The sequence below is a fragment of the Tinamus guttatus genome, unplaced genomic scaffold (assembly GCF_059628265.1).
Source record: "Tinamus guttatus ecotype Peru unplaced genomic scaffold, ASM5962826v1 Tinamus_guttatus_pri_ptg000035l, whole genome shotgun sequence".
NCBI classification, from domain to species: domain Eukaryota; kingdom Metazoa; phylum Chordata; class Aves; order Tinamiformes; family Tinamidae; genus Tinamus; species Tinamus guttatus.
In genome coordinates this window covers 6,890,253-6,918,116 of record NW_028288569.1, presented here as the reverse complement: position 1 = coordinate 6,918,116, position 27,864 = coordinate 6,890,253, and the positions used below count along the sequence as shown (strand labels likewise).

Here is a 27,864-nt window from a genome sequence, read left to right as displayed (position 1 = left end):
TCACGCCAAGGTTTCATTAATTTTTTTTTTTCTTTCTTTCTTTTTTTTTTTTTTGCTCCCTTATCATCATCTATTACTTTGTCCCATAACCAATCTCCTAAATTCCTCCACTCATCCACCTCAGACAGTAAATCAGGGTCTCGGAACCATTCTTGCGAATGTCCCAACGAAACCAACCCTGCTATTTTTTTGATAACATCTTTATCTACTCCCCGCTTTGCTGCAATAACTTTAGGGCCACTTCGAGATCCATTCTTTTTCTTTTCTAAAACTCTGTAAATACCTTATCCTGATGCCTTCTCCCTTTCCTCAGCGCCAGGTTGCAGCTCTATCTTCGGCGGCCCCCGCAGACGGCGAACTTCAATCGGTTCAGGCTCCGAGACTGCGTAGCAGTCTTTGCCCCTCGGTCGCTGCTCCCGAGACTTCTCCGCGTCCACCACCCCGAGTCGGGTCGAGGGTACCCCATCAGGAGTCCCTGTTCGGGCGCCACTTTTTGGGTGGTGGAGGAATACGCTGAGTTAAGACATCTCAATATGAGTGATAAGCAGTATTCACTTTATTGCCCGAGACAGCGCACATTTATACAGTTACAGCTTGAGCATGCCAATGTATCAGTCGGTGATTGGTTGCTAATGGTATTTGATTGTTTATTAGAAAGATAACTTCAGTCTGGCCAGCCCAGATTACGGTCGATAAGCAAGCAGCTTCTTCATTCTTCCTGCCTTATCCCCTCAAAGTTGTTTACGAAACTAGCCAAGGACAGAGTGTCCTTGCCTTACCAGCACGTCTTCAGCACTTCTCTCCTGAGGCCCAATCTCCCAGAAGCCCCTGCTTGCTCAGTTGCAGACCTGAACCAAAGTCAGTGGATCCATACTCATGTCCACGCTCTCGTAGCCAATTCCCAACATAATACTGCATTGAGCATAGAAAGTCTGAAGGGACTGAAGAGAGCCTCTCTCCATCTGTTATCTGTTTCCAAGTTTAGACCTTCTTCTCTTGCAAGAATGGTAGCCCTATTGCTTGTGAAAATGCCAGCCTCAAAATAGTGCTTTAAAAAGGAGGGACGATAAGAGTGCAACAGCAGCAAGAACGGTTTTTCAACAGTTTTCAAGTCCAGGTTCTGTAGCAGATCATCTATCAAACAACATAGAATCATAGAGTCACAGAATGGCTGAGGCTGGAAGGGACCTCTAGAGACCATCTAGTCCAACCCCCCTGCTCCAGCAGGGACACCTAGAGCACGTGGCACAGGGTGGCATCCAGGCGGGTTTGGAAGATCTCCAGAGACGGAGACTGCACAACCTCTCTGGGCAGCCTGTTCCAGGGCTCTGTCACCCTCACTGTTAAGAAACATCACGCAAACCCTTTATTTCATGAAAGTTAAGTTTTATAAAATGTGACTATTCTATTTTATTAGGAAACCTTGTATCTTTCCCAGAATATTTTCTTGCCATTGGAACTGTGTAGCAGTAAGTCATTTGAAATGACAGAAAATCAGAAAGGATATAGTGTAATATAAGAGAAGATTCCTGAAATTTTCATTCAATCATTCATTCAGTCCATTTGACTCTGGTAGACGTCTCCTGGTTAAGTGGTAGATGTTACAGACATTTCCTTTCGTCTCCCAAGCCGAAAGCTGGGGAAAGTATCTTTTATCTCAATTCTATCCAGACTTGCTTTAAACCTTAGTCTTTACTAGCAACCTCTTGGAACCTCCAATCACTTAAACGGAGATACCCAACACTATTAGTTCTTGTTAAACCTCTTGGGTTTGTGATGACTGGGTAGCCATAGTATGACCTAACTAAAGTATAAATGGGATGGTTTTTCATTCTCGTTGCAAAGAGATCTTGTATGCTGCTCCTGCCTTTTAAAAATATTAAATTTTAGAATTTTAGAAATTTTAAATATGGATGTGACTGGCTTTATGATAAACTTTTGCCATGATCTACCCAAGAGTTAAGTGACATAACTGATAGTAGTGATAAGTACTTAATGCCATAAAAGTCTGTTTTGACTTAAGTCTATTGTGTCATTTTTGCTGCATTGCAAAGTTCAGTGGACGCTTTCAGTGTTAAATTCGTTTTTCGAATGTATTTTGGGGACTTCATGTAATCTTTGGAAATACATTTGCAGGCATGAAGTGGAAGTCAGCCGAACTCAGTTGTGTGGTGCAGAGACACAATGACCTCTGTGTCTGTGGGGAATGGAAATCATGGTCATGTCTAACATGGGACCGAAAGACATGAGTGGACAATGTGGCGGGACTCATTCAGACTGCAAATTTTCTGCCTGCTTCTGGCAATACTGGCTATCGTGGTGCTGGTCCATAACTTTCTTCAGTTAGAGGTAAGTGAAGCCTGTTTCTTCTGCAAGCGGGCTTGAGCGATGTTATTTCTGTCTGAGCATAAGGAGAGGACTGTGGTTAACAGTGTTTATCTACAGCTTGGAATCACAGAAAAATTCAGGCTGGAAGGGGTGTCTGGTGGCCTCTAGTCCAAACCCTCCACAAAGAGCAAGCTTCAAAGTTGGCTTGGGTTGCTCAGGGTCTTGCGCAGTTGAGGTTTGACAGTTTCTGAGGATGGGAGGAGTTTCCACAATCTGTATGAGCAACTGGCTGCACTGTTCTCTTAGGAAACAATATTTTTCTTCTGTGCTGCTGGCAATTCCCTTGGTGAGACTTGTGGCCATTGCCTCTTGTCCTTTTGCTGCACCCTTCTGGGAGAAGTCTTGTTCCAATTTCTCTGTCACAACAGACTGCAATTAGATTCCCTCTCGGCCTTCTCCAGCCTAGGGAGTTTGGTTGCCTTGGTCTCCTGTTATGTGACATTGTGGACTGATGCATTGTTTTCCCTTTTTCTCTCCACTGTGTCTGACTAGCACACTTACGCGTTTTTGCTTATCACTTTAATGTAGAGGTGTTTTCAAACATACCCTTAACTGACTTTGATGGGTTTTGTTTGTTTGTTTTTTGATTTAATTTACCAGGCCAAACCAAAATAATCTTGTGTGCATGACCTTGCTGTACAGGTATGCCTTGAATTTGACTGATTTAATAGAACAGCCCAGCTTTCTTTTACTTTCTGAAAAATATCAGGTTGTTGCTAAGGAATAATGTCATGATTTTAGTGTAAGGGAGTTTGCATGTGTCTTTGGAGCCGCAGAGCCACTTCAGGTGGATGTGAGCATCCTGTGATTTAGAAGCACTTTGAAATGATAGTTTTTAGGGAGAGGGAAAGTCTTTTGCAAAGATAAAGGAAGAATGATGTATGTAAATCAAACAGCTAAAAAAACCAAACAACAACAAAACAAACAAGGTTACTGACCTGTATTCCATTCTGTTCAGCCTACTTTGCTCAGCAAACATCCATTAAACTACTTTGTGATCACATTTCCTTTCTGCTTTGCTGCTGAATACAGCAAATAAATATTAGGAGTCACACTCGAAATCAAGACATCTTGAATGGGACATACCTGGAAATAGTGAAGTAGGGGAGTGTTAGCCAGTACAGAACTTGTATTAAAAACTAAAGGAACATTTATCGTATGCTGCACTATAAGAAGTTTGACCTTGAAGAGACTTCACAAAGACTAGCTAGCCTGTGAAGCAACATCATGTAAGTCTTTGAGAAAAGAAAAAACCCAAAGGAAATTTAGAGAAGGCTTAAATAGTGATAGGACTGTTGTCTTAAATAGCTGTGTCTCCTGTTTGTTTGGAAAGCACGTTTTACTGACCTTTGAAGTACCAACTGTTGAAGAACCAGCAAAGCCCTGAGAGATCTTGTCTCGAGAGAGAACTCTTAACCTAAGAATTATACAAATGCACAGTTTCTCCCTCCTGTTCCCATAGGAAAATAGTTATTTTCTTTGCTGATTCATGCATAATCAAGTCTGTTGTATTCAAATACACAGTTAATTGTTTTAAAAATTTTCTATGCAGTGCCCATCTGATAAACAAGTATTATCTGTGCTATGTATATGCATGTGCTAGAAAGAGGTCCTAAAGATCATGTTGAAAGCTTTGTATGCAAAAATAGACACAGGGCTTAATTTGGGAACACATGGCGGCAGGATTTGGGGTTGAAACCTACCTGTGTTTCGTTCTCAGCGTGAAGTTTACTGGATTAATGGAAATAATGGACAGTCACAGATCTGCATTTTTCCCTGCTGTGATGGAAAATGGAAACACTTGCGAATTACCTCAGTAGACTTCAAAGAAAACTGTGAATACCTATCAATTTACACTTCGTAGTTAAATGTAACAAGTTACAGTTTACGTTTTATAGTTAGCATGTATATCAAAGTAAGAGGATAATCATAACATTGAGGTGTCGGATGGATATACAGAATCCTCTTAAGCTGATCAAAACTGACTTCTTGCGTAACAAGCTTGAAAAGCCTCTAATTTATGAATGCTTTGTTAGATACATCTTTTTCCCTAGAAATAATTTTCAATCTCTGTTGCTCAAATGACTTTAATACACTGGCAAATTCAAATAAAATGTAGCAGGAAGGGGAAAACTACTTGATATGTACATGTACGCTATGTGACAATAAATATGGACTAAGTAAAGCTTAAAAGAATAAATGGAGATTTACTGGGAATTTTTAATGGGAATTTAATGGGAATTTTAGTACTTTACTGAACAGTGTATTACGGAGAAAGCAAAAAACTCCAAATACTGTGTTTTTAGGAGTTCCTTAAATCTGATGGATATTCTCTGATATCCTATGAATGATATGTTTTATAACATAATCTGTGCTTGAAAAGAGATGGTGTTGCTTGCTTCTATATGAAATGTGAGTATAGATAACTTCTGTTACATAACAGAATGAGAGCTCTTTATCTCATGATTTTGTGCATACTTGAGGTCTAAGGTTGGATAGGCTGATTAGATATCTCATAGGTAACACCAGAGTCTTAGCAACTATGCAAAGTTATGTTTTTTCCTAATGCAAACCCACAGTATTTTGTGCTCATGAAGAGGATGCATCTGTTTCTGTGTAAAAATGTTTTTAAATACTGTTCTCTGAAGTTATAGCAAAAGTATCATTCTCTTAGCTTAGTGTAGTATTTAACTTCTTACATCTTTGATGCTTCCGGGAGATGCTGCTTGCCTGATTTTCATTTAGCTCTAGAAGTGGATTTATGCAGATGATTTTTTCACCTCCTTTTTTGTTTATTTATTTTTTTAAATCCCTTTCTCTTAATCTGTACTTGACAAGGAAGTCCATGCTCCAGATATTGTTCCAGGAAGCAGTATGGTGCTAGCAGGCTCTTCTAGAAGGATGGATGGAGGCTGCATCAGATTCATCTGCAGTCTAATGTGTCAAAGGAACTCTGTTGGGGAGATATTTAACCTTATCATGCTTTAAGAATAAACCATTATCAGAGTAAGGAAGTTAAAGGTTAATCACCGTCTACTGTTTAATGGTAGGACCTTGTTGCTCTTTTCACATTACTGATATTTACAAAATACATTGGTGTCAAAAATGTTACCACAGAAAACACTGGGCCTGTTTTATCTAAAAACCTCTATGCCACAGCAGGACAAAATGGCTTTTGGGTAACCACCAATTACTCACCTATTTTCCTAAAAAAAACCCAAGGTAATGATTCTGTATGTTCTAGTACAGTTGCTGCATTTGGTCAGCTTCCAATCTGTGTAAAGCAAAACACAGTTCTTAAGATCATTTCTTGTTACTTATAGTGCTTTGTATAATGGCTTAGTTTCAAGTATTTCTTTTGTTTTTTCCCCAGCACCTAGATGATGCCACTGTTTCAGGGTCCAGCTGGATAACAGCAAACAATGACAGGCAAACTCTGTCACGGGCCACTGGAATTGCCAGGAAGCTTTACTGCGGTTATGAGCGGCAGCGTTTGTCCAAGAGAGAGCAAGCAGAAGAGGAGTCCTTGCTTGCGGCTCTGCTTTGGCCAAAACCTCCTGATGATGAAATCCCTTTTGTACAAAGCACAGATCCTGCACACAGTGACTTTGTGATTGTGAAACCTGGTGCACTCTTCAAGGTGGGTGATCAGTTAGAGGTGCTGGTCCGGATGAAGGACTTCCGAGGAAAACCCAAGCAATATGGTGGAGACTACCTACAGGCTCGGATTCACTCTCCTCTGCTGAAAGCTGGAGCAGTGGGGAGGGTTGTAGATTACTATAATGGCTTTTACAAGGTCTTTTTTACTTTACTTTGGCCAGGGGAGGTCAAAATATCTGTCTCGCTTGTCCACCCGAGTGAAGCAATCCAAGTGCTCCTGCGTTTGCGAGAAGAAAGGCCAGACAGAGTCTATTTTAAAAGCTCCTTCAAGTCTGGGAGGTTTTCGGAAACCACCGAGTGCAATGTGTGTTTGCCTGGAGATCTCCCAGTCTGTAACTTCACAGATCTCTACACGGGTGAGCCCTGGTTCTGCTACAAGCCGCGGAAACTCTCCTGTGCCAGTCGAATCAGTCATGCCAAGGGTGGATATCAGAAAGGTCTTCTGACACAAGAGGAAAGCCTCTTTTTCCAAAGGTATGTCTGTTATTCAATTTATATGCACTCAGTCAAGTAACCTATCCTTTTTAAAAGAAACAAACAAGGTTATTGGTGAAATGGGATAAATTATTAGCCATAGAGGAGGTGTAATCTACTTCTATCTGGTTGTTTGATGTGAGTTGCCAACTATTCCCTTCCCCTCCATACAGCTGTGCAAGAACACACTAGTTCCAAATTAAAGAAAGTGCAGTGTAGTTTTGTCTCTAGGCTTTGCGTTCAGCCCCGGATGCACCTGCTAACTTTCATAAGAGCGTGCTGTCTAAACGTGGTGGTGGTTTCAGGGCTGTTTCCTTTTTTGTTGTTGTTTGTTTCTGTATCTGTGCTTATAACAGCAACAACTATACTTGGAGGTGTGGTTTTTTTGTTTGTTTCTTTTGGTTTGGTTTGGTTTTGGGTTTTTAAAACTTTTGGTGTTTTTTTGCAGAAATACCTTTTTAAAATCAGTTCTTATGTTTTTCCATAAAGTGTTCATGACTTTTCCTCATTTAAGTATTAAACCTCTGTATGTTACAGCCTCACAGACCTGACATGTATCCAACACAAAATCATTAGGCTTCACTGATGTTCTCAAGCAATTGTAAAGCCACTTAGTGCTAGGGGGCTGAACTTGTTTCTGCATGCAGTAAATTGCTCGCTACTGGGTGGCCTCCCTGCTGGGGATCTCAGAGATTGGCTTGTGCTCCAGGTGCCTGCAGAGGCAGCTCACAGCAACGGTAGTGCAACCCGGAGCTAGAACTGCAGCTCGTGGGGGTGCTGTGCTGCAGAGCAAGCCTTGGCGTTATGGAGGCTGAAAGCTGTGACTGCTTCAAAAAATTGTATTTCCCCTCCAGAGACAGGCAGGGCTGGGAACTGCCGCTGCAGCGCTCCCTTTTCAAGTGGTTTGCCCCCTGGCAGCGGCACGCGTACCGCAAGCTGGGAATCTCCCAGCTTTGTGGTAAGTCCCCAGAGCATGTAGCGGGCTTCTGATGGCTTGATGGACACCTTACCTTTATCTAGGTTTGCCTTACAAAAATGTGTGTGTAGCTTGTTACAGGAAGTAGGGTAAGTTTAAAAAAAATAAAACTTACAGTGATTCCTGTGTGCTTGTTTGAAGTCAGTTAAGAAAAAATGAGGTTAATGCTACTTTGAAATTTTACAGCCATACTATTATTATTATTATTTCCATTTTTTTTCAAGTGACGTGAATATCAAAATGCCCATATTCCCCAGTGGACCTGATGCAGTGACTGTGAAGCCCAAGGCATTTACAGGTAAAGTAAACTTTTTAAGTTTCTTGTTTGTAATTCATATTTAGAGCTATTAAGAAGGCCAGTAGGCATGAGTTGATAATTAGTTTGCTTGTTTTCATATAGAATCCAAGTAAATGTTTAAATTCTTATTGATAAAATGGAGTCTTTTCAGTGTTACTGTAATGCAAATAAGCTTGGGATTATTAGCAGAGTGTGTCTAAAATTATGTAGCTGAACAGGCTTTTTGGCAAATAAATAAAAATCCCGAGTTTGTTATTTTCTTGCCAGAGGAGGATTTTTTTTTCCCTAGCATTTGCTCAGAGATCTAAAACATATTATAATACTTTCAAAACCAGCTTTGATGTTTTGTTTCATCATTTCCTCTTGCTAAGAATTTTGCAGAATAGTATTATTATTTCATAACTTGTTACCTATGGCTGTGAACCAGAACTTAATAGTTTCATACCCTAAAAAAAACTTGCAAAAAATGTGATACACAGAGAATTCCTACCTAACTGAGAGCTTTTCAGTATTTTCATATAAGGTGGAGGAAATGTTAAAGGTGTAGTTCTTGACTTGAGCAGTAAAGTCATAATAATAAATAATAATAATAAAAAAGCCTGCAGCATCTCATACTTTTAATTCTGCTGTCATAGACACTGAAAAGTAGAGTGCCGTTACTAGGTCAGCAACATTTGCCCCTCTTCTTTCTCCAGACCCTTTAGATTAGATTTGTTGTTGTTGTACAATTGCTTAGTTTTTCTTTATTTCCTCTTGGAAACTAATGCAAATTTGAGATTTAATTTCAGATGTAACAGAAGGGTATTACCCCTCTGTTTTGGTGGCAAGGGTGATGCCTGCCTGCATATCCTGAGGGTCGATGTTGGATTAAAAGTGTTGATAAGCGACACACAATATTCCTCAGGGAAATTCCTTTCAACAGAGCAGCCTACCTAAAATAAACTTAATACCATGGAGTAGTGATCATGAATATTTGGATTTCTTAGGTCTGATGCATAGTTAAATTAATTGCTTTGACATTTGATTTGTTGCAAATACATTTCTGTTTCAGAGGAAATGTAATGAGGTTTATTTTTAAAACAGAGTCAAAATTATCTTTTCTTCCTCCCTCCTGCTATACCGTAGCCTGCTTTTTAACCAATGCCTTTCCTGAAATATAAGCTTCTACCTTCATTTTTGGATCACAATTATTCAGATTGGACCTTTTCCTAAAATCTGAAAGTAGCAACTTTCTAAGATACTGAAAAGGGAACTGAGATGTTCAGGTTAGGTTTACTGAGGCAGCAACAAGCAATTCTAATTTTATATATGTATACATCTAATCCAAGAATCAGTTGAACAGAGGTAAGTAAACCACACTCTTTGCATCAAAACCTAAAAAACACCCGAAAGAATTGAAGCTCTGAATTCGCATTATGAGTTAGTCTTTAATCACGTGCTGGGGTTTTTCCTTTGCCTGTTTCATTCAGATTGGATAGCTGATCTTCACTATTCCTTTTCCTTTGTTGGCACCTTATTTGCATCATGCTATTGAAATAATTATCTGAAAATAAAATTGCTAATTTTCTAAAGGCTTTTTCTGTGAACCTCCTGACTGAATTATTTGAGCAATGCAAACACAGCATTAGTATCACCATGTTCTGTGAAATGCAATAAAGGCTAAGTGTCCTACTGGTGTGGGATACAAGAGAAATTGTGTAAAGCCATTCCTTTCCAAAAAGCTGCCAGTTGGGAATGCCAGGGACTGTTCTTAACAGATAGTTGCCATTCTAAGGTGGCTAAAAGCTTAACTGGATGGAGGTGGCTGTGTTGTGCAACTGGATTCATGCAGGGAGCAGCTCCTTGTTCCACTGAGAGTTGTTATGTTCAAATGGGCCATCCCAGACAGTGAAAGGGCAAGGGCCTCAGGGGTCTGTAGCAGAGAGGAAGCCCCAGATCTATGGAATCGGAGGCTGCCACAACTCATACACGCAAGGGGCAGGTATGAAATGCTACATGGTAGCTTTAGCTCTGGTACTTCCTAGGTTGGGGCTCCTTACAGTTCAACTTCATTTTTTCTGCACGTGTGGGTGGAGGAGGAGGAGTATCAGTGTGTGTTATTCCAGAGGTGGGATTTTCTTCTTGTTCTTCGGCCGCTAGAGGGAAGACGTGCACTTTGGCAGAGAGAGGACTGCAGCTAGAATCACAGAATCATTATGGTTGGAAAAGACCTTCTTTGAGATCATCAAATCCAATTGTCCATCCCCACCCTGCCTGCTAAACCATGTCCCTAAGGGCCTCATCTACCCAATTCTTGAGCACTGCCAGGGACGGGGACTCCACCACCTCCCTGGGCAGCCTGTTCCAGTGCTTCATGACTTTCCGTGCAGAAATTCTTCCTAATATCTAACCTGAACCTCCCCTGGCACAATGTGAGGCCATCTGTCTTATCTGTAGTTATTCTGGAGAAGAGATCGACCCCTGCCTCACTACAACCTCCTCTCAGGTAGTTGTAGAGAGCGCTAAGGTCTCCCTTGAGCCTCCTCCAGACTAATTAACCCAGCTCCCTCCTTCCTTGTAAGGAGGCTTTGTTGCCTCCTTTGGACACACTTCAAGTCCTTGTTGTCAGTGGAGGAACAGTCAGACTTGGGGGTTCTGGGGTCCTCTGCCTACTGGAAGGTTTATGTTCTCTGCAGCTCTTCCAGCCTGTGTCCCCCTGCACCTTCTGCACCCAAGACTGAGCTCTTCTGTCTAAAGTGTTGAAAAATAGCAGGTGTTTATTTTTACTTTTTTGTTGTGGTTATTGTTGGCAGAGATAGCAGTTAAACTTTAAGTGCTCAACCAGCTCTGTCAGTAATTGTGAGTTTTGCTGCAGCAGTAGGAAAAAAGGGTACTCAGGCTGTACAGAAATGTGATGCTTTTAGCTTTTTAATTTGTATGGTATATCAGACTGATTTGTTCTAAGTTAAGGAATATGTTCAGGCATCACTGTCTATGTGCCCATGAAGGTTATGCAGGCTCTTTCTGTTGTTGTACGTTAACTTAAAAGAATTTTCCTCTTCTAGATTCAAGTGCTATGGACAGAGCTGAAGATCCCAATATATCCCCTTCTGGATATTATTATCAAGACCAGTGGAGGCCCAGAACACACAGGATCCATCATTTCAATGAGTCAGAGGATGTCACCAAGTGCTTACAAGGAAAAATAATCCACTTGTTTGGAGACTCTACAATAAGGCAGTGGTTTGAATATCTGACAGCATTTGTTCCAGGTTATTATTATTTTTTATTTCATTTTGTCCTTGAAAGGCCTTTGCGAAGCTATATTCTCTCATCAGACACAGAGTTAGTCTTTTGAATGCTAATGGCAAAATAAAGGAAGAGGAAAGGCAAGCATGGTCATGGGGGCTGGCGGAAAGGCAGCCGTTTGTATTTTTGAGCGCTGGAAGGAGAGCTGCAGCGTTCCTGCAGATTGTTGCTCTAAAATGTTCCTCCGCAAAGGACCTTGCTGTTAGTGCCACGAGTCGGCAGCATGTGGCCACCAGGTGGCACAGGGCACCTGGGAAAGGAGCCCCAAGCCACAGTGGCTTTGGAGCAGGATAGTAGTGGACTTACTGTGGGCTAGTTTTGGGGCTCTTTTTTTCATTTCCCTTATTTTTAGCTTTTCCTTAAATAACAGAGCTTTAGTAGCCAATTAGACATTGCTCTGTCATTCCTTCTCCCCTCCAGCAAGCAATAGTTTTGTGTAAGTGCAGACTTTGAGAATCGTTAATCACAGAATCACAGAAAGGTTGAGGTTGGAAGGGACCTCTAGAGATCATCTAGAGCAGGGACACTCAGAGCACATGGCACAGAGTAGCATCTAGGCGGGTTTGGAAGATCTCCAGAGAAGGAGACTCCACAACCTCTCTGGGCAGCCTGTTCCAGTGCTCTGTCACCCCAACACTAAAGAAGTTCTTCCTCACATGGAGATGAAAATTCCTGTGTTCTAATTTGTACCCATTACCCCTTGTCTTGTTGCTGACCGCCACTGAGAAGAATTTGGCTCCATCCTCTTTACATTTTCCCCTCAGGTATTTGTACATGTTGATAAGATCTGCCTTACAGATTAAGTATTCTTTAAACTTAATGGAGTCCCAGAGTTGACCAAAAGGCTTCCCATTAACACTGGATTCAGAGGGCACTTATTCTTAGGGTTTTTATTCTGAAAGTTCCTTTTGTTTTCAGGAGAAAACAAAAACAGCCTGGGGAGCTAGAAAAAGGCATTGGCCTCCTGGTGAAGCTGAAGTGTGCAGCCTTGCAGACTTCAACACCCATCTGCTCCTCTCTGAAATACATAGCTAGTGCATGTACGACACTCACCTTGCCCTTCATTCTAGGGTGCTGAGGGTTGTGTGAGGTTCCCTTGTCTGTTTTTACCATTGCCCTGTGGCCAGAGCATGGTGTACAAGGTGGCTCAAGGGAGAAAACTAACGCATGTTCTTGGGTTTTCAGATCTAGTGGAATTTAACCTGGGGAGCCCGAGGAACGTGGGCCCGTTCATGGCCGTGGACCTGAAGCGCAACATCCTGCTGCGGTTCCGCTGCCACGGGCCGCCCATCCGCTTCACAACAGTCTTCAGCAGCGAGCTGCGCTACATCGCCAACGAGCTCAACGGCATCGTGGGCGGCAGGAACACTGTGATAGCCATAACCATATGGTCCCACTTCAGCACGTTCCCTGTGGAAGTCTATATCCGACGGCTGAGGAACATCCGCAGATCGATTATTCAGCTGCTGGATCGCAGCCCCAGGACCGTAATCGTCATCAGGACGGCCAATGTTCAGGAGCTCGGGCCGGAAGTGAGCCTCTTCAACAGTGACTGGTATTCCTACCAGCTTGACTCTGTCATGAGGAAAATGTTCTCAGGAATTGCTGTGCACTTTGTAGATGCCTGGGAGATGTCTCTGGCTCACCACTTGCCCCATAACTTGCACCCAAATGAAATCATTGTTAAGAATCAGATAGATGCGTTTCTATCTTACGTATGCCCGCTGCAGACTTAGCACAATTAGGTGTCTTGCTGTCATGTCCTACTCTAGCTGAGGTCAGGTTGCTTCTTGCAACCGAGCAGTGCTGGGTGGTGTGGAGGGACCCTGGTCACTGCCGTTGGGCGCAGTGTCTAGCTGCCCTTTGTGCTGGGAGCTCTCAAGGACAGTGGAGTTGGCAGTTCAGGCCACATCTTCCTGCCAGCTTGGTTCCTTTCAACCTTATCATTTGTGTCTCGAATTATTAGACAGCTCCTTAGATTAAATGAACAAGATTTGGTAGGAGAGCATGCAGCTTATTGGTGTCATTGGCTGCCAGCGCTGCCTGCTTAATCCATGCAATGCTGATTCTTGCTGCCCAGAGGTGCGTGAATCCCAGGAAAGAGGGTTTTGGGGGGCAGTCCTCCTCTCCCATTCCAGGACTGGAGGGACATGCCCTCCTGGCGTACGTCAGCCAGAGAAGCACAGTGTCCTGTGTCTGCTCCTGCATCGAAGCCCAACAAGAAAGCTGAAATGGGTGTCCTAAAGCTACTAATATCAATGAAGGAAGCACAGCTAATATACCTATAACACTTATGAAGCTATCAAGAGTGGCTGTTGGAATTTCATAGAACACACTAATTGGGCACCCTGGGTGCTCTCAGATAGCTGCTAAATAACACAAATTGTCAGCACTTTAGTTTGGGTTCCTGCATCACTGTGCCTCATCAGAGCTTTGATACGCTGTCTGCTTCTTGCTCTGTCTGTAATGGAGAAATGCGTATGCAGCTATTTCAGCAAAGACACCATCTCGGGAAGTTTCTGGAGGTTGAAATAAAAACGGCAGATGTGCCTGCTCCGAGCTTGAGGTACTTCCTAATGAAAATGTTTACTTTATCTGTCAGCTGAGTCTGCTCTGGCCCACTCTGGCAAAGCTGGGCTGCTGCTTCTGGTCCTGCTGACTTGAATGCCCTTGCTGGGGTTCCAGGAATGAGTAACAGGACCTAGCACCTGGGTCCTGCCACAGCTTTCTGCATCCCTTCCACGATGTTTGGCCCTTCTTTTATCACTTATTCATCACTGCTGCCAATATAAGGGGTTCAAAAACTCACTGAGAAATTGAACATGTCCAGTGTCATCCTCCATACGGATGCTTGGTAAATGTTTGATGTTTTCCTAGAGTTCAAGTTGGAGGCTTTGGAGCCTCCTGGAGTGGTGCTTTCTGCTGCTAATTTGATTGAAATTCTGTCTAGTTTTAACTCATTGCACTTTGGTTTAGCTATTTGATTGAAATCAGCCTGCCAAAAAACAAAGTAGAAGCATTTGGTGCTGTGTTATTTCTGAGCCTGCTCAAGCCAAAGGTCATCTTGATCAGTGGCTTTACTAAAAAATGTGTCAAGCCAGTGATGGAGTGCTTCTCAAGAAGCTCATCATGCCTAAAGAGGGTGCAAAAGGCGATTCCTGAGAGCAAACTAAGAAGATGAGAATTATTACTAAGATAAACTGGTAGGCTGCACGCAGTGTAGTCATTGAAATTTCATCATCTTAGAAAGGTTTCCTCTGCCAGATTTTGTGCTATGTTCAGGAAGATGGTGCTCTTATTGGTGGAACCTCAAGACACCTAATGCTGCCAGCTACAGGGTCTTACGCTGTTTGTTCATTTTAAAGGACAGCTGAGAACTGTTTTAAGATGTCAATGTTTTAGCCTCTGAAAGTGTGTAGCACCTGCTTATAACTCACTAAGTTTAAGAAGTTTAAAAATGACAAGAGGAGATGCACACATTCATCTTGTCTTTCCAGATCACCGTTAACAGCTGCCTGGCAAAGTGGCCATCCATATAGTATATTTAGGTAATTTTTTCTTTCTTTAATGTGTTGATGGGAATTTATGCTCTGCTAAGAAGAGACCGCACCAATTTAGGGCTGAGGAGGTACCAGAAACCACCTCAATGCAAAATGACCTTTCATGTTTTCCAAGTGTGCTCTTTGTAATAGGCAGAGTGTAAAGCTTTCATCCTGAATAACAAATCTGTGCAAATACGTTAATAAACAGGAGGCACCTCGAGCTTAGACTTTGAAGGAAACCACTTAATTTGTGGACTAGCCCTTTGGTTTTCCTCATAAAGCTGTATCAAGCGTGCATGTGCTGTGGGCTGAAAGCTGCAGTGCTCACTGCTGTTCCTCAACAGCGACTTCTTATAGCTATTAATAATCAAGAGTAAATAGATAGGAGGAAATCTCCAGATATTTTGATGATTGAGGGAGGTAAAAATAGGATTGCTCTTCACAACGATGTCTAATCACTTTGTGGTAGAATCTCTCTTTTAGATTAACTAGGTTAATTCTTTTTAATAACAGATTAGCTTTTAGGTCAAGAACTTGGAGGAAATTGCTAGTTAATTTGGAATGATTTTAATCATTTTAATTTCTTTTTGACCCAGAAATAGGAAGGAGAAGGGAAGTATCTGAAGAGTTGTTAAAGTTAAAACAAGAGGAATACTGGAGATGCTCTGCTCTTACGGCATTCAGTGCAACTACAAACATGTTTTGGTTTCCGTTCATCTCCTCTTGTTACAGGTTGCCTGAGTTGTATATCTACTGTGCACAGAAATGGAATCACAAGCAATAATATATTTTAAAATCATTTGCTGTCTGTAAACTTTTAAGCTTCTAAATGGATTTTAATGAGGATGTAGGTTAAGCACTTCATTACTTTTTCAAGTTTATTATTATGAAACAGGACTGGAAGGGAACTTCTGGGTTCTCAGGTGTCTTCCTGCATATGTGAAAAATCTTCTCTGTCACAAGACTTTCGATGCCTTCTTTTCTATTTCTTTCTGTTTTCTTCAGTTGAAGAGAAGAAATTCTATGCGATGCTTGCATTCCCATCCTGAGTCTCTTGATCCTTAAACTTTCAGGAGCAAGATCCTCCTTGCCTTTTCTTATTTATTATTATTATTATTCAATACCCAGCTCACTTACCAAGTCTTTTCGCTGGGATTTAAGTATTTTTCTGATGTTCATCAGAAGATTTCAGAGCAATTTATAAATGACTGACATGAAGTGTAATCTCTTTTACTGATGACACTGCACAGTGCTCATGATCACTTTGAGAAATTTGTTATTGTGTTGGGCAGGTTTATCAGTGAAAATGTGTGTTTAGTTGTTGGGGGAAAAAGAGGCTAAAAATTGGAAGTTGCCATTTTTTTTTCATTTTTTCAAGTGTTTCTAATTCCATCCCTTCTGCACTATTGCACCTTTGCTTTATGAGATTCAATGTATTTTAATTGTTTACAGGGAAGTGTTTTAAAAATGGAAACTTGAACCAACTAGAAGGGTTTGTGTGCGGCCTTATGTGTTACAGGGGACACTTTCATTTGCATGTGTGACAAAACTGAAGATTCAAACTTGTCTCCTGGAAAGGATGAGGGTATTGGGGCTTTGTTTAGTCGCAGAAGGGTTTCTTAAAATGTCTTTTCACTCATCATAGTTCAATAGCAAAAAAGTTAAATCATAAATGCATATTTAATTTATAAAGCCCTTATTTGCTAAATCCAAGTCACTTCATGCTTTGTTTTGCACTCTTATGAATATTTAAACTGTTTGGAAGACTCTGACATCTGTTAGTAGCAGTGAAATACTCTATAATTTATTTTCCAAGTTTTTGATTTTTTTCTAGTATATATAGATATGTTATGGAAGTGCTTACAATACAGAGAGGGCCCTCATGTATTTTCTGATGTGTGATCAAAAAAGAAGAAAAATTGCCAAAATGCTCAAAGAATAAAAAGTTCCTAATGAAGTGGGCAAGTTTGCGCGCTCTCATTAGAACGGTTTCCTCTGATGCAGTCTGTGTATCTTGTTTATCTAACCCCACACACTTCCCTTCCTATTTTTACGGTTGCTTAGAAGTGTGTCGTATTTCCCTTCGTCTTACCTAATGATTGCATCTTGTGCCGTCTGTGGCGCGGAAGCTTCACAGAGTGTCTCGGCGATTACGATCGCTCTGTTGAGATTTCTTTCCTTTTCCTTTCCCTGACGCTGCGTGTTTGGAGGGCAGCGCTCCGGCGTGAGACCTGCGCTGCGTTTCCTGCCGCCCTCCTCCCCTGTCGGGCCTGACTCGTCAGAAACCCTCGCACCTCCCTCAGCCGCCTGTGATCCCACGGAGTTAGGGACCCAGCCGCCCCCTGGAAACCCTTGGGCCGCTCTGTTGGCTGCTACAGGACCCATGTATTTAAACTCAAAGGCAACATTTTTTTTTAATCTTCTTCCATCTGGATCTTTGAGTCTTTCCTGAAATATTAGTTTGAGTGCTCGTTGCACTGATCTGAACTGGGATGTTAATGTAGCTGCTACCTGAGCCATGACTGCCTAAAATCCTGTTCAGTTACTCTGTCCTCTTCCCCTGCTGGTGTCCCTAACCTCTTGTGGGGATGTTCTGTATCTTGGGGGGTGAAATAAGTAGATTGGTCTTGTGGTTTTCTTGCCCTCGATTGTACAGGAGTGTCTCTGCCTGGGGCAGAACAGAGGGGAAATTCTTGGACACGCTAAAGAATTAGCAGGATTTGAGTTATTTGGCATGGGCCCCAGGTGCACAGCAAGCACATAATCAGACCCAGGGGAAGGTAGAGGCTGGCTCCTCTCACCCCGCACCCAGTAAACCTCCAGGAAAAGCTAGCAAACGTGGCCGGGAGAAGAGGGGTTTGAGGCACTGGAAGACAGTGACTCCGCAAGGAATAACACAGCCACGAGGTGCAACAGGCTCCCCAATGCCTCTGGAGTGTTCTAGAAATGAAGGGCACGAGCAGCACTGGGTGAGCGTCTCTTGCTGGGAGCTCTTTGTAGAATGAACTTTAGTTGGTAAAACGGATGGTTTACCTGCAGTAGGCTCGGGACTGTCCTGCTGGGGGTGGTTACTTTGCTGGACGTGTTCTACCTGCTTGTTTTTCATTCTGAACTCACAAGGGCTCCCGAGGGCTAGAGTTTACCGGGATAGAAAAACCCACCTCAAGTCATTTCCCTTTGGAATGGGAAAAATACAGCAGGCCCTGTGATCCGACAGCAAATCCACAGCACGGGAGGCAGTATATCCTGCCCCAGCCGCCCACTGAGAATTTTGTCTTGCCCCTCTGCTTCTTAGCCTCTCTCTTCCAGCCTGGAAAATACACAAGTGCTTTTTGCCTGCTGCCCTTGGGCTGGGGCCTCTGCACTTCTGTATGAACCCGCTGCTTGGCTTCAGCGCGGCCCCAGCCTCTCCTTTCCATCTGTGTGAACTCCCACCGCGGGCTGTTTGCAACCACCAGGAGCAGTTACACAACCAGCACGAGCTCTCAAAACATGGCTTCAAAATAGGATGCGCACTTTGCAGCTCAGTGAGAGGCAGGTCCAAAGAGCCCAGACTAAAGAGGAGAAGAGCTCTACAGAATTCACCTTTATTTTTTTGTACTTTTTCATTTTATTCCTTTTTACCTTTATTTTGTTTTTTTCCTTCTTTTTTCCTTTTTCCTTTTCTTTTTTCCTTCCATCTTTTCCCCCTTCTGCCCTTTCCTTCATTTTCCTCCTTTTTCCTTCATTTTTCTTTTTTAGCCATTTCCCCCTTTTCCATTTTTTCTTTCTTCCATTTTCTTTTTTCTTTCTTCCATTTTCTTTTTTCTTTTTCCATTTTCCTTTTTTCTGTTCCTTTTTTCTTTTCTTTTTTTCCTTTTTTCCCTTTTCCCCTTTTGCCTTTTTTCTTTTTTCCTTTTCCCACCTTTTCCACCTTTCCTCTTTTTTCACCTTCCTCTTTTTCCCTTTTCCCCCTGCCATGCTACATTCAGCTCCTTCCCCTCCCTGTCGCCCTGTCGTTCCCAGGGTGGGTGAGTCATGCTCTCCAGAGCCACCTGCCCTGTCTCTCTGTCTGACTCAGCTCCTCACAGGGAATCGTCCCTTGCCACCGGCAAGGCAGCTCTTTTGGGCCCACCTGTTTCTTTCCTTCTAATCTTTCCTTCTCTTTCTGCACCACCTTTGTAATTTGTGTCCTTTGCGTTTGTGTTACTATTATGTTTTCTTCTGCCATACCTCATTCTTGCCCTTGTTTTTGTAAAAAGAGAAACAAAAAAGTTACTTTAAAGAAAGAAGATGCTGGCTCAAAAATACAATGGAAAAAAAAATCAGTAGTTCCAGAAAGAAGCAACTTTTGCAATTGCTTTACCTTGTCGTAAAATGCATCCAATAGCTGAGCTTGTCCTGCTACCAATTTCATATTGACGGTGGGAGATGGAGTAAGGCTCTGGGGGTCAGTAGCTTTGCACCCTCCACATACTGTGCTCCCCATCGCTTGCCTGCGTGACACACACGACGTAGACCTGGCTTTGCCCTTCAGTGCTTCAGCTTCTCATCCAGTCTGGGCTTCTCCGGTCCGCTGAGCCTTTTGCCAGGGGCACGGCCACCGCTTGCACAGCGAGCGGCCCCTGGCAGGGTGACGGCTGTGGCTGGCACCGAGTTTCCTCCACGGAAACCAGAGTGGAGGAGACCGTGCGTTTGAGCTATCCTGACTGGGGAGGGAGTTACCAGATGATGGGGAGAAGGAAAGGAAGGTGCCGGCAGGAGGCAGCTCCGCAGCTCCACCGCGGCCATCCCTGAGGCCAGGCCCAACCGTGCCCCCTTGGGGAGCCCTCGGTGCCTCCTGCAGGCGCTGGGTGGCTGCTGGGGTCCCCGTCCGTGTCATGTTTGGCTCGGGAGCTGCCGTGGGAGGGAGCAAGGCCAGGCGCGGGTGGCCAGCGGGGACAGGGCTGGTGGGTTGCCAGCGGCTCCCTGCTTGTGCCCCTTCAGTGGCAGCCACCAAAGCCACGTGTAGCGTGTGTGCTTGGGGAGGGAGGCGCTGGAGACGTGGGAGGGTGTTTGAGGGGGTCCCTCCTCACTTGCTGCCTTCTCCGAGCAAGGTGAATCCCTCTTGTGTCCTGTGTGACCGCCGCGTCCTCGTGCTGAGGACAAGGGCTGCTCACGGCTTCCCAGTCGGATACAGCTACCGTACCAGAAGAACGGGCTGGTTGAGGAAGAAAGACATCTTGGGCATCAGGCAAAAAAGTCCCACTGGGCTACGCTGCCCCTTTCTGCCCATCCCGGGGGTCCCCAAGCTCCTTCTCAACCTTCTTCCCACAAAACGCTAGCGCTAAGAGCGCAGTGAGCTCGAGCTGCCTTACGCCAGCGCGGGGTTTCCTGCCAGCCTCGGCGGCAGGGGAATGTCCCCGAGAGGGCTCGCCTGGCCTCGGAAATTCCTCAGCACCCGAAAAGCCCGGGGAGCCCCTCCGACAGCGCCGTCCTCCCCCTCAGTCCGTGCCGCGGGCTCCCGCATGGACCGCCCCGAGAGAAAGAGCCCTGTGGGTGTGCGGCGTGGGGGCGTGTTAAACTCGGGGGGGTTTCTGATTAGGGATTTTTTTTTCCTGTTTTATCTCTTGCTCTTTTTTTTTTTTTTTTTTTTTTAACCAGAAAGCCAGAGTAAGCAGGATGTTTGGGAGGGAGGAAAAAAAAAAAAACTTTCCCTGCTGCTACTTCTCTGTTTCGTGCCGCTCAGCCCCAGAGGAACCTCTCGCTCAGTCGCACACATGTGGCCATAGGGGACGGCCGGTGCCGGCGGGGTGCGGAGCGGCGGCTGCGCTCCCTCGCGCTGGATCTCCCTTCACTCCTCCGACATGAAGGTACCCGATCGTTTTACTTGCTCTATCGTATGAAAAGGGCGAAGGATTGGAACAACATTAGTTTGTTAGGTTTGTTGTTGTTGCTATTTGCCTCTAGTAGCCTTGGAAGTGGCTTGTGCTGTAATCACCCAGTGAGATACGTCTTGGGGTTGGGTATGGGGCAGTGGTTGACTTTTGGGAAGGAAAAACAGGCAACAATCAAACAGGGGAAAAAAAAGCCCCACATTGAACAGGAGGATTTTTGAAAGATCCCAAGTGATTTGGGAGCAAAGTGGAGTGGTACTTTCCTCCAGCTAGAAATTGCTGGAGTTTTGACCCCTACATCGCCTTGCTGTTGCAGGCAATCCTCCCTTGAGTAATCTTTTTTTTTTCCAGGGGAGGATGTAGTATCCCCCAGGACTCGGGATGCATGGGATACTGAGCTCTGGCCGCACTAAGCAGAGGAAATGTGATTAGTGGGAGCAGGTGTTCGGTGTAATCCAGATTATGGTTTCTTTCCTGGCAGCTCATCAGCAATTTTGGGATAGCGACGCATCAGTCACACGCAGCTTCTGTAGCTCGGGGTATAAGGTCCTGGTGCATTCTGTGTGTGACAAAACATTTAAAAATAGGCATCTATGCCTACTTTCTTGCAGTTTAATTTTGGAGGAATGAAAGTTAAGTTTAACAAACTTAAACTACACTAAAAAGCTACACATACCGAGGAAAAGGCTTCTTTTCCTCGCCTGCTGAGGCTTCCCATGTGAGATGGGCAGCACAGCCCGGCTCTGCTCCCCCTGCGCCTGCTTTCCATGCTCCTGCTCTGACCAAATGGGTAAGGAAGGAACTGGAGCTGCCTTTAGTCCTGATCTCTTTTTGTGTGATTGCCAGGAAATTAAAAAGAAATTAAAAATCCAGGGCCTAGCACCTGTGAAAAGTAAGTCTGTAAGACGTGATGTGCTTCGCCGTAGCTGGTGTGTTTCCCCAGCTGGGAACGGAAGGAGAAAGACAAGTGTGTGGGAGCCGAGTTTTGCATGACGTGCAACTAACTCAAAGGGTTTATTTCCATGCTTCTTCATACTTTATGCTAACTGATAGGTGATTTACATATTGCTGTAATTTGTCATTACTATCCATTGCCACAGATTCCTTTTTCAACATGTAGCAATTGCTTGCTGAGGTTGTAGAAGCAAAAACAAACGTCATCTAAACATCCTTTATGCTGATTTTTATTGTTGAGACATTTGTGGCAGCAAATTCTGACCCACAGATGTAGTGACGTAGTCCCACTTGGAAGATGATTGCACACATTGAACTGGAGGCAAAACCTTCCCTACTATGTGCAGTTCATGCCAAGCGCCAGGAAACTTTTTACACCACTGCTTGGAAGCACCAAATATTTTCCTTATCACGGTAGAATTTTATTTGGTGACCCTTATTTAGGTGCTTTTTGAAGGAGAAAACTTCCTGTTGCTTGAATTCTGGTCTGACTAATAGAGGACAACTCTTCAGCTGAGTTTCAGGACTTTCCTGAGGTCAGATCGCTGTGTGATTTGAAAACTGTGATTTCTCTGCTGAACAGAGGACTGAACTAAAGGCATTTAGAACGTATAAAATGAAAATCATAGTGAAATAAGGTCAAGACGCAAGACGTGAACAGCCAGGGCATTCACTTCACTAAGCTCCGCATCAGGTGTACGTGGTACGAGTGTCCTCCTTTTGCTGCGGCTGCCTTGTGCCTCCCCGGGGTTTCCAGCACGCGCACGGGCACACCGGGTCGGGCAGCTGCGCTCACGAGCCGCGTGGTCCCGTGCCGATCCGCGCGGAGGCTCCGTGCAGGGGCCGAGCCCGCGCGCGGGTAGCGCACGGCCGCGCTGCGCTCACGCTGCGCCACGTCTAGGGCAGCCGGGCGGGTGCCAGCCCGCTCTGAAGCACTGCGCAGTAGAGGTGGCTGCTTTGCCATGGCCAAGAACGGAGGGAAGTGTCAAAACCCACCTGCATAACCTTTCTGAGTGGAAGAAGAGTTGTGCCTGAGAAGTGTGAATGTATGGCAACCTCAGCCTTAGACAGCCTGCCCAGTACTGTACATACGTGCTGCGAGACTGGAAAAACAGGGTCCGGGGCAAGCTGCAGTTTGAAAAATTGCATTTTTCTTGATTCAGTTCTTGGTGAGATAAAGCATTTTTTTCTTCTTCCTGTACTAAACAGCTGAACAGTGATGCTGTCTTGCAGACCCTGCATTCACTGCTAGGGTTTGTTTTACCAGTGGTTGAAATGGTTCTTGTTTGTGAAGGCTGAAATCCAGGTCTGCTTGAGCCCAACTTACACAGTTACAGCACAGGTTACTGACACTAACAGCACATGAGAAAAATTACCATGTGCTCAGAATTACAGACTGTGGCCCAACTGGGTCGCCTGAGCCAGAGGAAAAAGTCCTTCAGCAAGAGACCTGAGTAAAGCTCAGGCTTAAACCCTTAGACCTTCAATGAGACTCCTCAACAGCACTGGGGACCTGCAAAAATGTCACAAGTTAAAGTTTGCTAGTAGAGCATTGCTATCGGGAATCCTAACCGACTTTCTAAACCAGAATACCGCAAAAATAGTAAGCAAAATATTTCTAGGCGAGAACATGCAGTATTTACCTTGTCTAGGTGCTCAGCTGACACCTGACGTTGCCCTTCGGTATGGGGAAAGAGCTCCTTGTTTCTGTGCCGTGACCTCGGCGGCGCGTGCATTTCCTCAGCGGTGAGTGCTTACGCGCTGCGAGCGGAAGGTGCTTATGAGCTAATGAGATAGAGAAGCTTATGAGAAACCGTGACTAACCAGGGCATGGAGTGTGCTGGGAGGAATGTCCACAAATGTAAGGTGTGCAGGGAAACTGCTCGCCAAGAGCCGAGAGCGACATCGGCAGCTTTGTGACACTTGCTGGGTTTGGTGTTTCTGTTTCTCTGTATTGCTTTTAGTTGCTTTATAGCCACAGTGTGAAAGAATCTACTGAGGAGTAAACAGCTTCCTTCTCTTTCTTTCTTTCTTTCTTTCTTTCTTTCTTTCTTTCTTTCTTTCTTTCTTTCTTTCTTTCTTTCTTTCTTTCTTTCTTTCTTTCTTTCTTTCTTTCTTTCTTTCTTTCTTTCTTCTTCTTTTCTTTTTATCTTTGTTTTCTTTCTTTCTTTCGTTCTTTTGTTCTTTTGTTCTTTCTCTCTCTTTCTCTCCTTCTCTTTCTTTCTTTCTTTCTTTCTCTCTTTCTCTCTTTCTCTCTTTCTCTCTTTCTCTTTCTTTCTTTCTTTCTTTCTTTCTCTTTCTTTCTTTCTTTCTTTCTTTCTTTCTTTCTTTCTTTCTTTCTTTCTTTCTTTTCTTTTTATCTTTGTTTTCTTTCTTTCTTTCGTTCTTTTGTTCTTTTGTTCTTTCTCTCTCTTTCTCTCCTTCTCTCTCTTTCTTTCTTTCTTTCTTTCTTTCTTTCTTTCTTTCTCTCTTTCTCTCTTTCTCTCTTTCTCTCTTTCTCTTTCTTTCTTTCTTTCTCTTTCTTTCTTTCTTTCTTTCTTTCTTTCTTTCTTTCTTTCTTTCTTTCTTTCTTTCTTTCTTTCTTTCTTTCTTTCTCTTTCTTTCTTTCTTTCTTTCTTTCTTTCTTTCTTTCTTTCTTTCTTTCTTTCTTTCTTTCTTTCTTTCTTTCTTTCTTTCTTTCTTTCTTTCTTTCTTTCTTTCTCTTTCTTTCTTTCTTTCTTTCTTTTCTTTCTTTCTTTCTTTCTTTCTTTCTTTCTTTCTTTCTTTCTTTCTTTCTTTCTTTCTTTCTTTCTTTCTTTCTTTCTTTCTTTCTTTCTTCTTCTTTCTTTCTTCTTTCTTTCTTTCTTTCTCTTTCTTTCTTTCTTTCTTTCTTTCTTTCTTTCTTTCTTTCTTTCTCTTTCTTTCTTTCTTTCTTTTTTTCTTTCTTTCTTTCTCTCTCTCTCTGTCTCTCTCTCTTTCTCTCTCTCTCTTTCTCTCTCTCTTTCTCTCTCTCTCTCTCCCTCTTTCTCTCTCTTTCTCTCTTTCTTTCTTTTTTTCTTTCTTTCTTTCTCTCTCTGTCTCTCTCTCTTTCTCTCTCTCTCTTTCTCTCTCTCTTTCTCTCTCTCTCTCTCCCTCTTTCTCTCTCTTTCTCTCTCTCTTTCTTTCCCTTTTTCTTTTCCTCTCTCCTTCTCTCTCTCTTTCTCTCTCTCTTTCTCTCTTTCTTCTCCCTTTTTCTTTTTCTATTTTTTTCAGTATCAAACATCCTGAGAACAGGAAAAAAAGGTAGAACTGATGGATCTTTTCAGATCAAAGGAGCAAGCCCTAAAAGATATATGGAAACAAATAGTCTGAGTTTTCCTTTAATATGAAGAATTACACATGCTGGCTTTTGAAGTTTAGGTAAATCCTAGAATGACGGTCTTGGAGACCAACAACTAGGAAAAAAATGCAGCAATACAAGTATAGCAAAGAGGGAAGGCTCCTCTGCACTGTGTTTGAGAGCAACAATATGTCACTGACCACTTCCAGTGCGCTGACTATGCTCTCCTTAATGGCTAAAGCAAATCCACCTATTGGTCCTAAACAGCCTCTAAAAGTGAAACAGTTCCACCCTTTCACGCCCCATGCTATTTTAAAAGCGAATCCACTGTTAGGCTGGACTCTGTGGAATCTGCGCGCGGTGCGGAAATGCTCCCAACAGGCCCAGGTGTGGCAGCGGCCTCGACACAAAGTCTGCAGAGGGAGGCTAATTACACCTGCTTGGGAGCAAGGAACGTGTGACACCCGTGCGGCAAATATTCACCTGCGTGAGGCAACTGCCTTGTGAGCTATATTTTCATTTCCAGTTTAAGAAATACCAGAAAGGTTATACAAGGAGGAATGCACGGCAAAACCAAAGCCTTGTTACTAGTAGTTTGAGGCTCTGCCACTTCAGCTGAAGTGGGGCTTGGGAGAGACCCAAGAGAGAGGCTCGAGGGGGAGACCAGGTAGGATACCCATTTGGGGGTAATAGTGCAGAGGAGGGAGACAACTCCAGCACAGTTTTGCACTGTTTGGGAAGCAGTCCTGGAGCAAAGTGTACTCAGGTTTCAAACAGAGCAACTAAATACAAACCGTGCTTCTAGAAATCCTGAATTACAGAATCCCGGAATGGTTGAGGTTGGAAGGGACCTCTAGAAACCACCTAGTCCAACGGCCCTGCTCAAGCAGGGACATCCATAGCACGTGGCACAGGGTGGCAGCCACACGGGGTTGGAAGATCTCCGGGGTTGGAGACTCCACAACCTCTCTGAGGTGCCAGGAGAAGCACATCTTGCTGCTCGTGGATGTGTTTAAGAAAGGTATGTGGGAAAACCTTGCTAACGCCGGCCGCTAGTTGGCATTATTGATACACTGCTGTACGTGGCGGTGGTGCAAGGAGGAGCCGCGATGCCAGCAGCGGGGACCTGCGGCATCCTGCTGCTGTGAGCTCGCCGTCTGTGGCTCTGCACGCCGACGGTCTATGGAGCATTACGGCACAGCCACGCGAGGCTGGAGCCGCCTGGTCGCCGTGTCCCTGCAGCTCCTTCCTCACCCATCCATTTCCTTTGGCTGCTCATTGCCGCTGCTGCTTCCATCAGGTTTCCCATGAGGAAAGCAGCTGACGGCCACTTTTCCTTGCTACTCTGCCCAGGAGGAACTTCTTGATGCTCAATCCATCTGCGAGGTCTATGGTCGCCGCAGGTGTGTGTAACGCAGTATTTGGACCCTCCCCACTATGTTCAAGGCCCGCCACATTAATAATTTAAAGGTGCAAATGTAGTAACAATTTGCCTGTAACTTGCATGGAAGCACTTGGAGAGTGCAGAGGTGCCAGGAGCCAACTCGTCTTGTGCAACAGACGGGTGTGTGTATTTCTGAAAGAGCCTTTTGTTACAGAGCGCGCTGGAATTGGACCTGTCCTAATCTGCTTTGACTGGCAATAGTTTTATGTCTGAAGACCCGATAAATAAGCTGCAACCGTTGAAAGAATTACAAATCAAGATATCAGTGTTGCTTCAAGTAGGCTCTGCTTGGTAAAGTGAGAGCAAGTCAGCAATTCACCCTGCAGTAGAGTAGGAATAGAGATCATAGGAATAGTCTGAATAGAATAGAAAAACCAAGCATTTTTCTTTAAACTAAAATAAAAGCCTCATTAAAATAATGTTTTATAGAGTAGTTTTCTTTCACCTGTGGAGACTAATCTTTCATAAAGTAAATTCCAAGATCATTACTGAATGGCAATGACTGGGACACTGCCCACCTCCCCCTGTATGTGTTTTATAAGCGAAATTCACAGTTGGCTTGAAATCCACTTTTAAACGTGAAATTTTAAAGATCATTACAGACCACTACAATGCCAAACCTAATTCTTTGGATTATATGCCTCTGTGATTCACATTATTCTTTGCTTGTCAAAAGACAAGATCCATTTTCGGTAGTGGTAGGAGACCCTAAAAAAACAGATTAAGCTGCCATTACACTGAAACCTGTTTGCTTTCCTGATTACCTGGCAACGACGCAATTCCAGAACCAAAGCATCTCTGATCATCAAATGCCTTTTAACAAAGAAATGATTAAAATAGCTACCTAAGGCTGAGATATCTTAATTGAGATCTTAGGATTTGAGAGCAAGGAGAATCACCTTTTTGCATGTTTAAAACATAAGGCCCGATGGCCCAGACTCTTCCTTGTGTAGTGAGCTTACCTGAAACCAGTGAGAGTGCTCACGCAGGAGGCAGCTCCTGATTAGGGTGCACATGAATTTTTACCTTTATTAAACCATGTGCCGTTTCTGGCACTACTTAGTGCCTGCTTTCGTTTTATAGATTGCATGGCAAATTTTACCGTGCTTGCATAAATTCACCCTAAAGCTTAAAACAACAAACAGTCTTTGGAAAAGAAAATTACATGAGTGTGTGATTCCAAACAAAACTCTTCCTTCACCTGTTAGGAGAAAAAAATACTTAAAAAATATAAAGTAATTCCCTCCTGTGTGCTCACGACTGATTAAAATAATTTTATGTTGCACCTGTCACTTGTTTTTTAACACCATTAAAACACGTATAATAACCTAAATTATAGAGCTCCAATTTACATAATATGCTTTAGAAATACTGTAGTGTTTAACTACATATTTTTGGGGTAACCAGAGCACTGAAGGCACCGTAATCACACCCTTACGTGGACCAACCCATGCTTTTAATGCTTGTGTTTCAGAAGATGGAGAGCTCAGGGGATACCAAGAAATCTGAAGCATTTTTTTCAAGAAAGCAGAAATCTGAGGGATCTCCCTATGTGAATAATGCGAGTAAATCTGTAACACTGCTCCTGGCAATCGCAGGCCCAGAGCTTCACCTGCTTTTCGTTTTGGCTCAGCATGATTATTTACTCGGCAGCCTCTGAGGAGGGTCATGAGCACGGGCAGCAACC

General features: G+C 43.7%; 2 protein-coding genes across 3 annotated transcripts; one reads left to right on the top strand and one right to left on the bottom strand.

Moving 5' to 3' along the window:
- Positions 1 to 25,924, bottom strand: LOC148595997 (uncharacterized). Its single transcript, XM_088534205.1, has 3 exons — positions 25,816 to 25,924; positions 23,444 to 24,677; positions 1 to 55 (listed from the first exon to the last, which is right to left on the bottom strand). Exons 1-3 carry the CDS (start codon positions 25,922 to 25,924, stop codon positions 1 to 3), a joined length of 1,398 nt encoding a protein of 465 aa, XP_088390331.1.
- Positions 1,381 to 12,822, top strand: NXPE3 (neurexophilin and PC-esterase domain family member 3). 2 transcript variants are annotated; one of them, XM_088533754.1, is made up of 6 exons: positions 1,381 to 1,469; positions 2,137 to 2,349; positions 5,762 to 6,522; positions 7,723 to 7,796; positions 10,841 to 11,047; positions 12,270 to 12,822. In XM_088533754.1, exons 2-6 carry the CDS (start codon positions 2,257 to 2,259, stop codon positions 12,818 to 12,820), a joined length of 1,686 nt encoding a protein of 561 aa, XP_088389880.1. In that variant the 5' UTR covers positions 1,381 to 1,469; positions 2,137 to 2,256; the 3' UTR covers positions 12,821 to 12,822. The 2 variants fall into 2 exon arrangements, with proteins under 2 accessions (XP_088389880.1, XP_010215455.2); XM_010217153.2 differs by lacking the exon at positions 1,381 to 1,469 and having other exon boundaries at positions 2,093 to 2,349.
- Positions 25,925 to 27,864: the final 1,940 nt, after the last annotated feature.

Bases quoted from the DNA above. Each gene is read 5' to 3' on its own strand.
- NXPE3 (XM_088533754.1), top strand. From the start codon at position 2,257: ATGTGGCGGGACTCATTCAGACTGCAAATTTTCTGCCTGCTTCTGGCA. The intron at 6,523-7,722 runs GTATGTCTGTTA...TTTTTTTTCAAG, and splicing joins GAAAGCCTCTTTTTCCAAAG to TGACGTGAATATCAAAATGC. The intron at 11,048-12,269 runs GTTATTATTATT...TTGGGTTTTCAG, and splicing joins TCTGACAGCATTTGTTCCAG to ATCTAGTGGAATTTAACCTG.
- LOC148595997 (XM_088534205.1), bottom strand. From the start codon at position 25,924: ATGCTCCATAGACCGTCGGCGTGCAGAGCCACAGACGGCGAGCTCACA. The intron at 24,678-25,815 runs GTACAGCAGTGT...TCCTGTTCTCAG, and splicing joins CCTCCTTGCACCACCGCCAC to GATGTTTGATACTGAAAAAA. The intron at 56-23,443 runs GTTTACTCCTCA...ATGATAAGGGAG, and splicing joins GAAAGAAAGAGAAGGAAGCT to CAAAAAAAAAAAAAAGAAAG.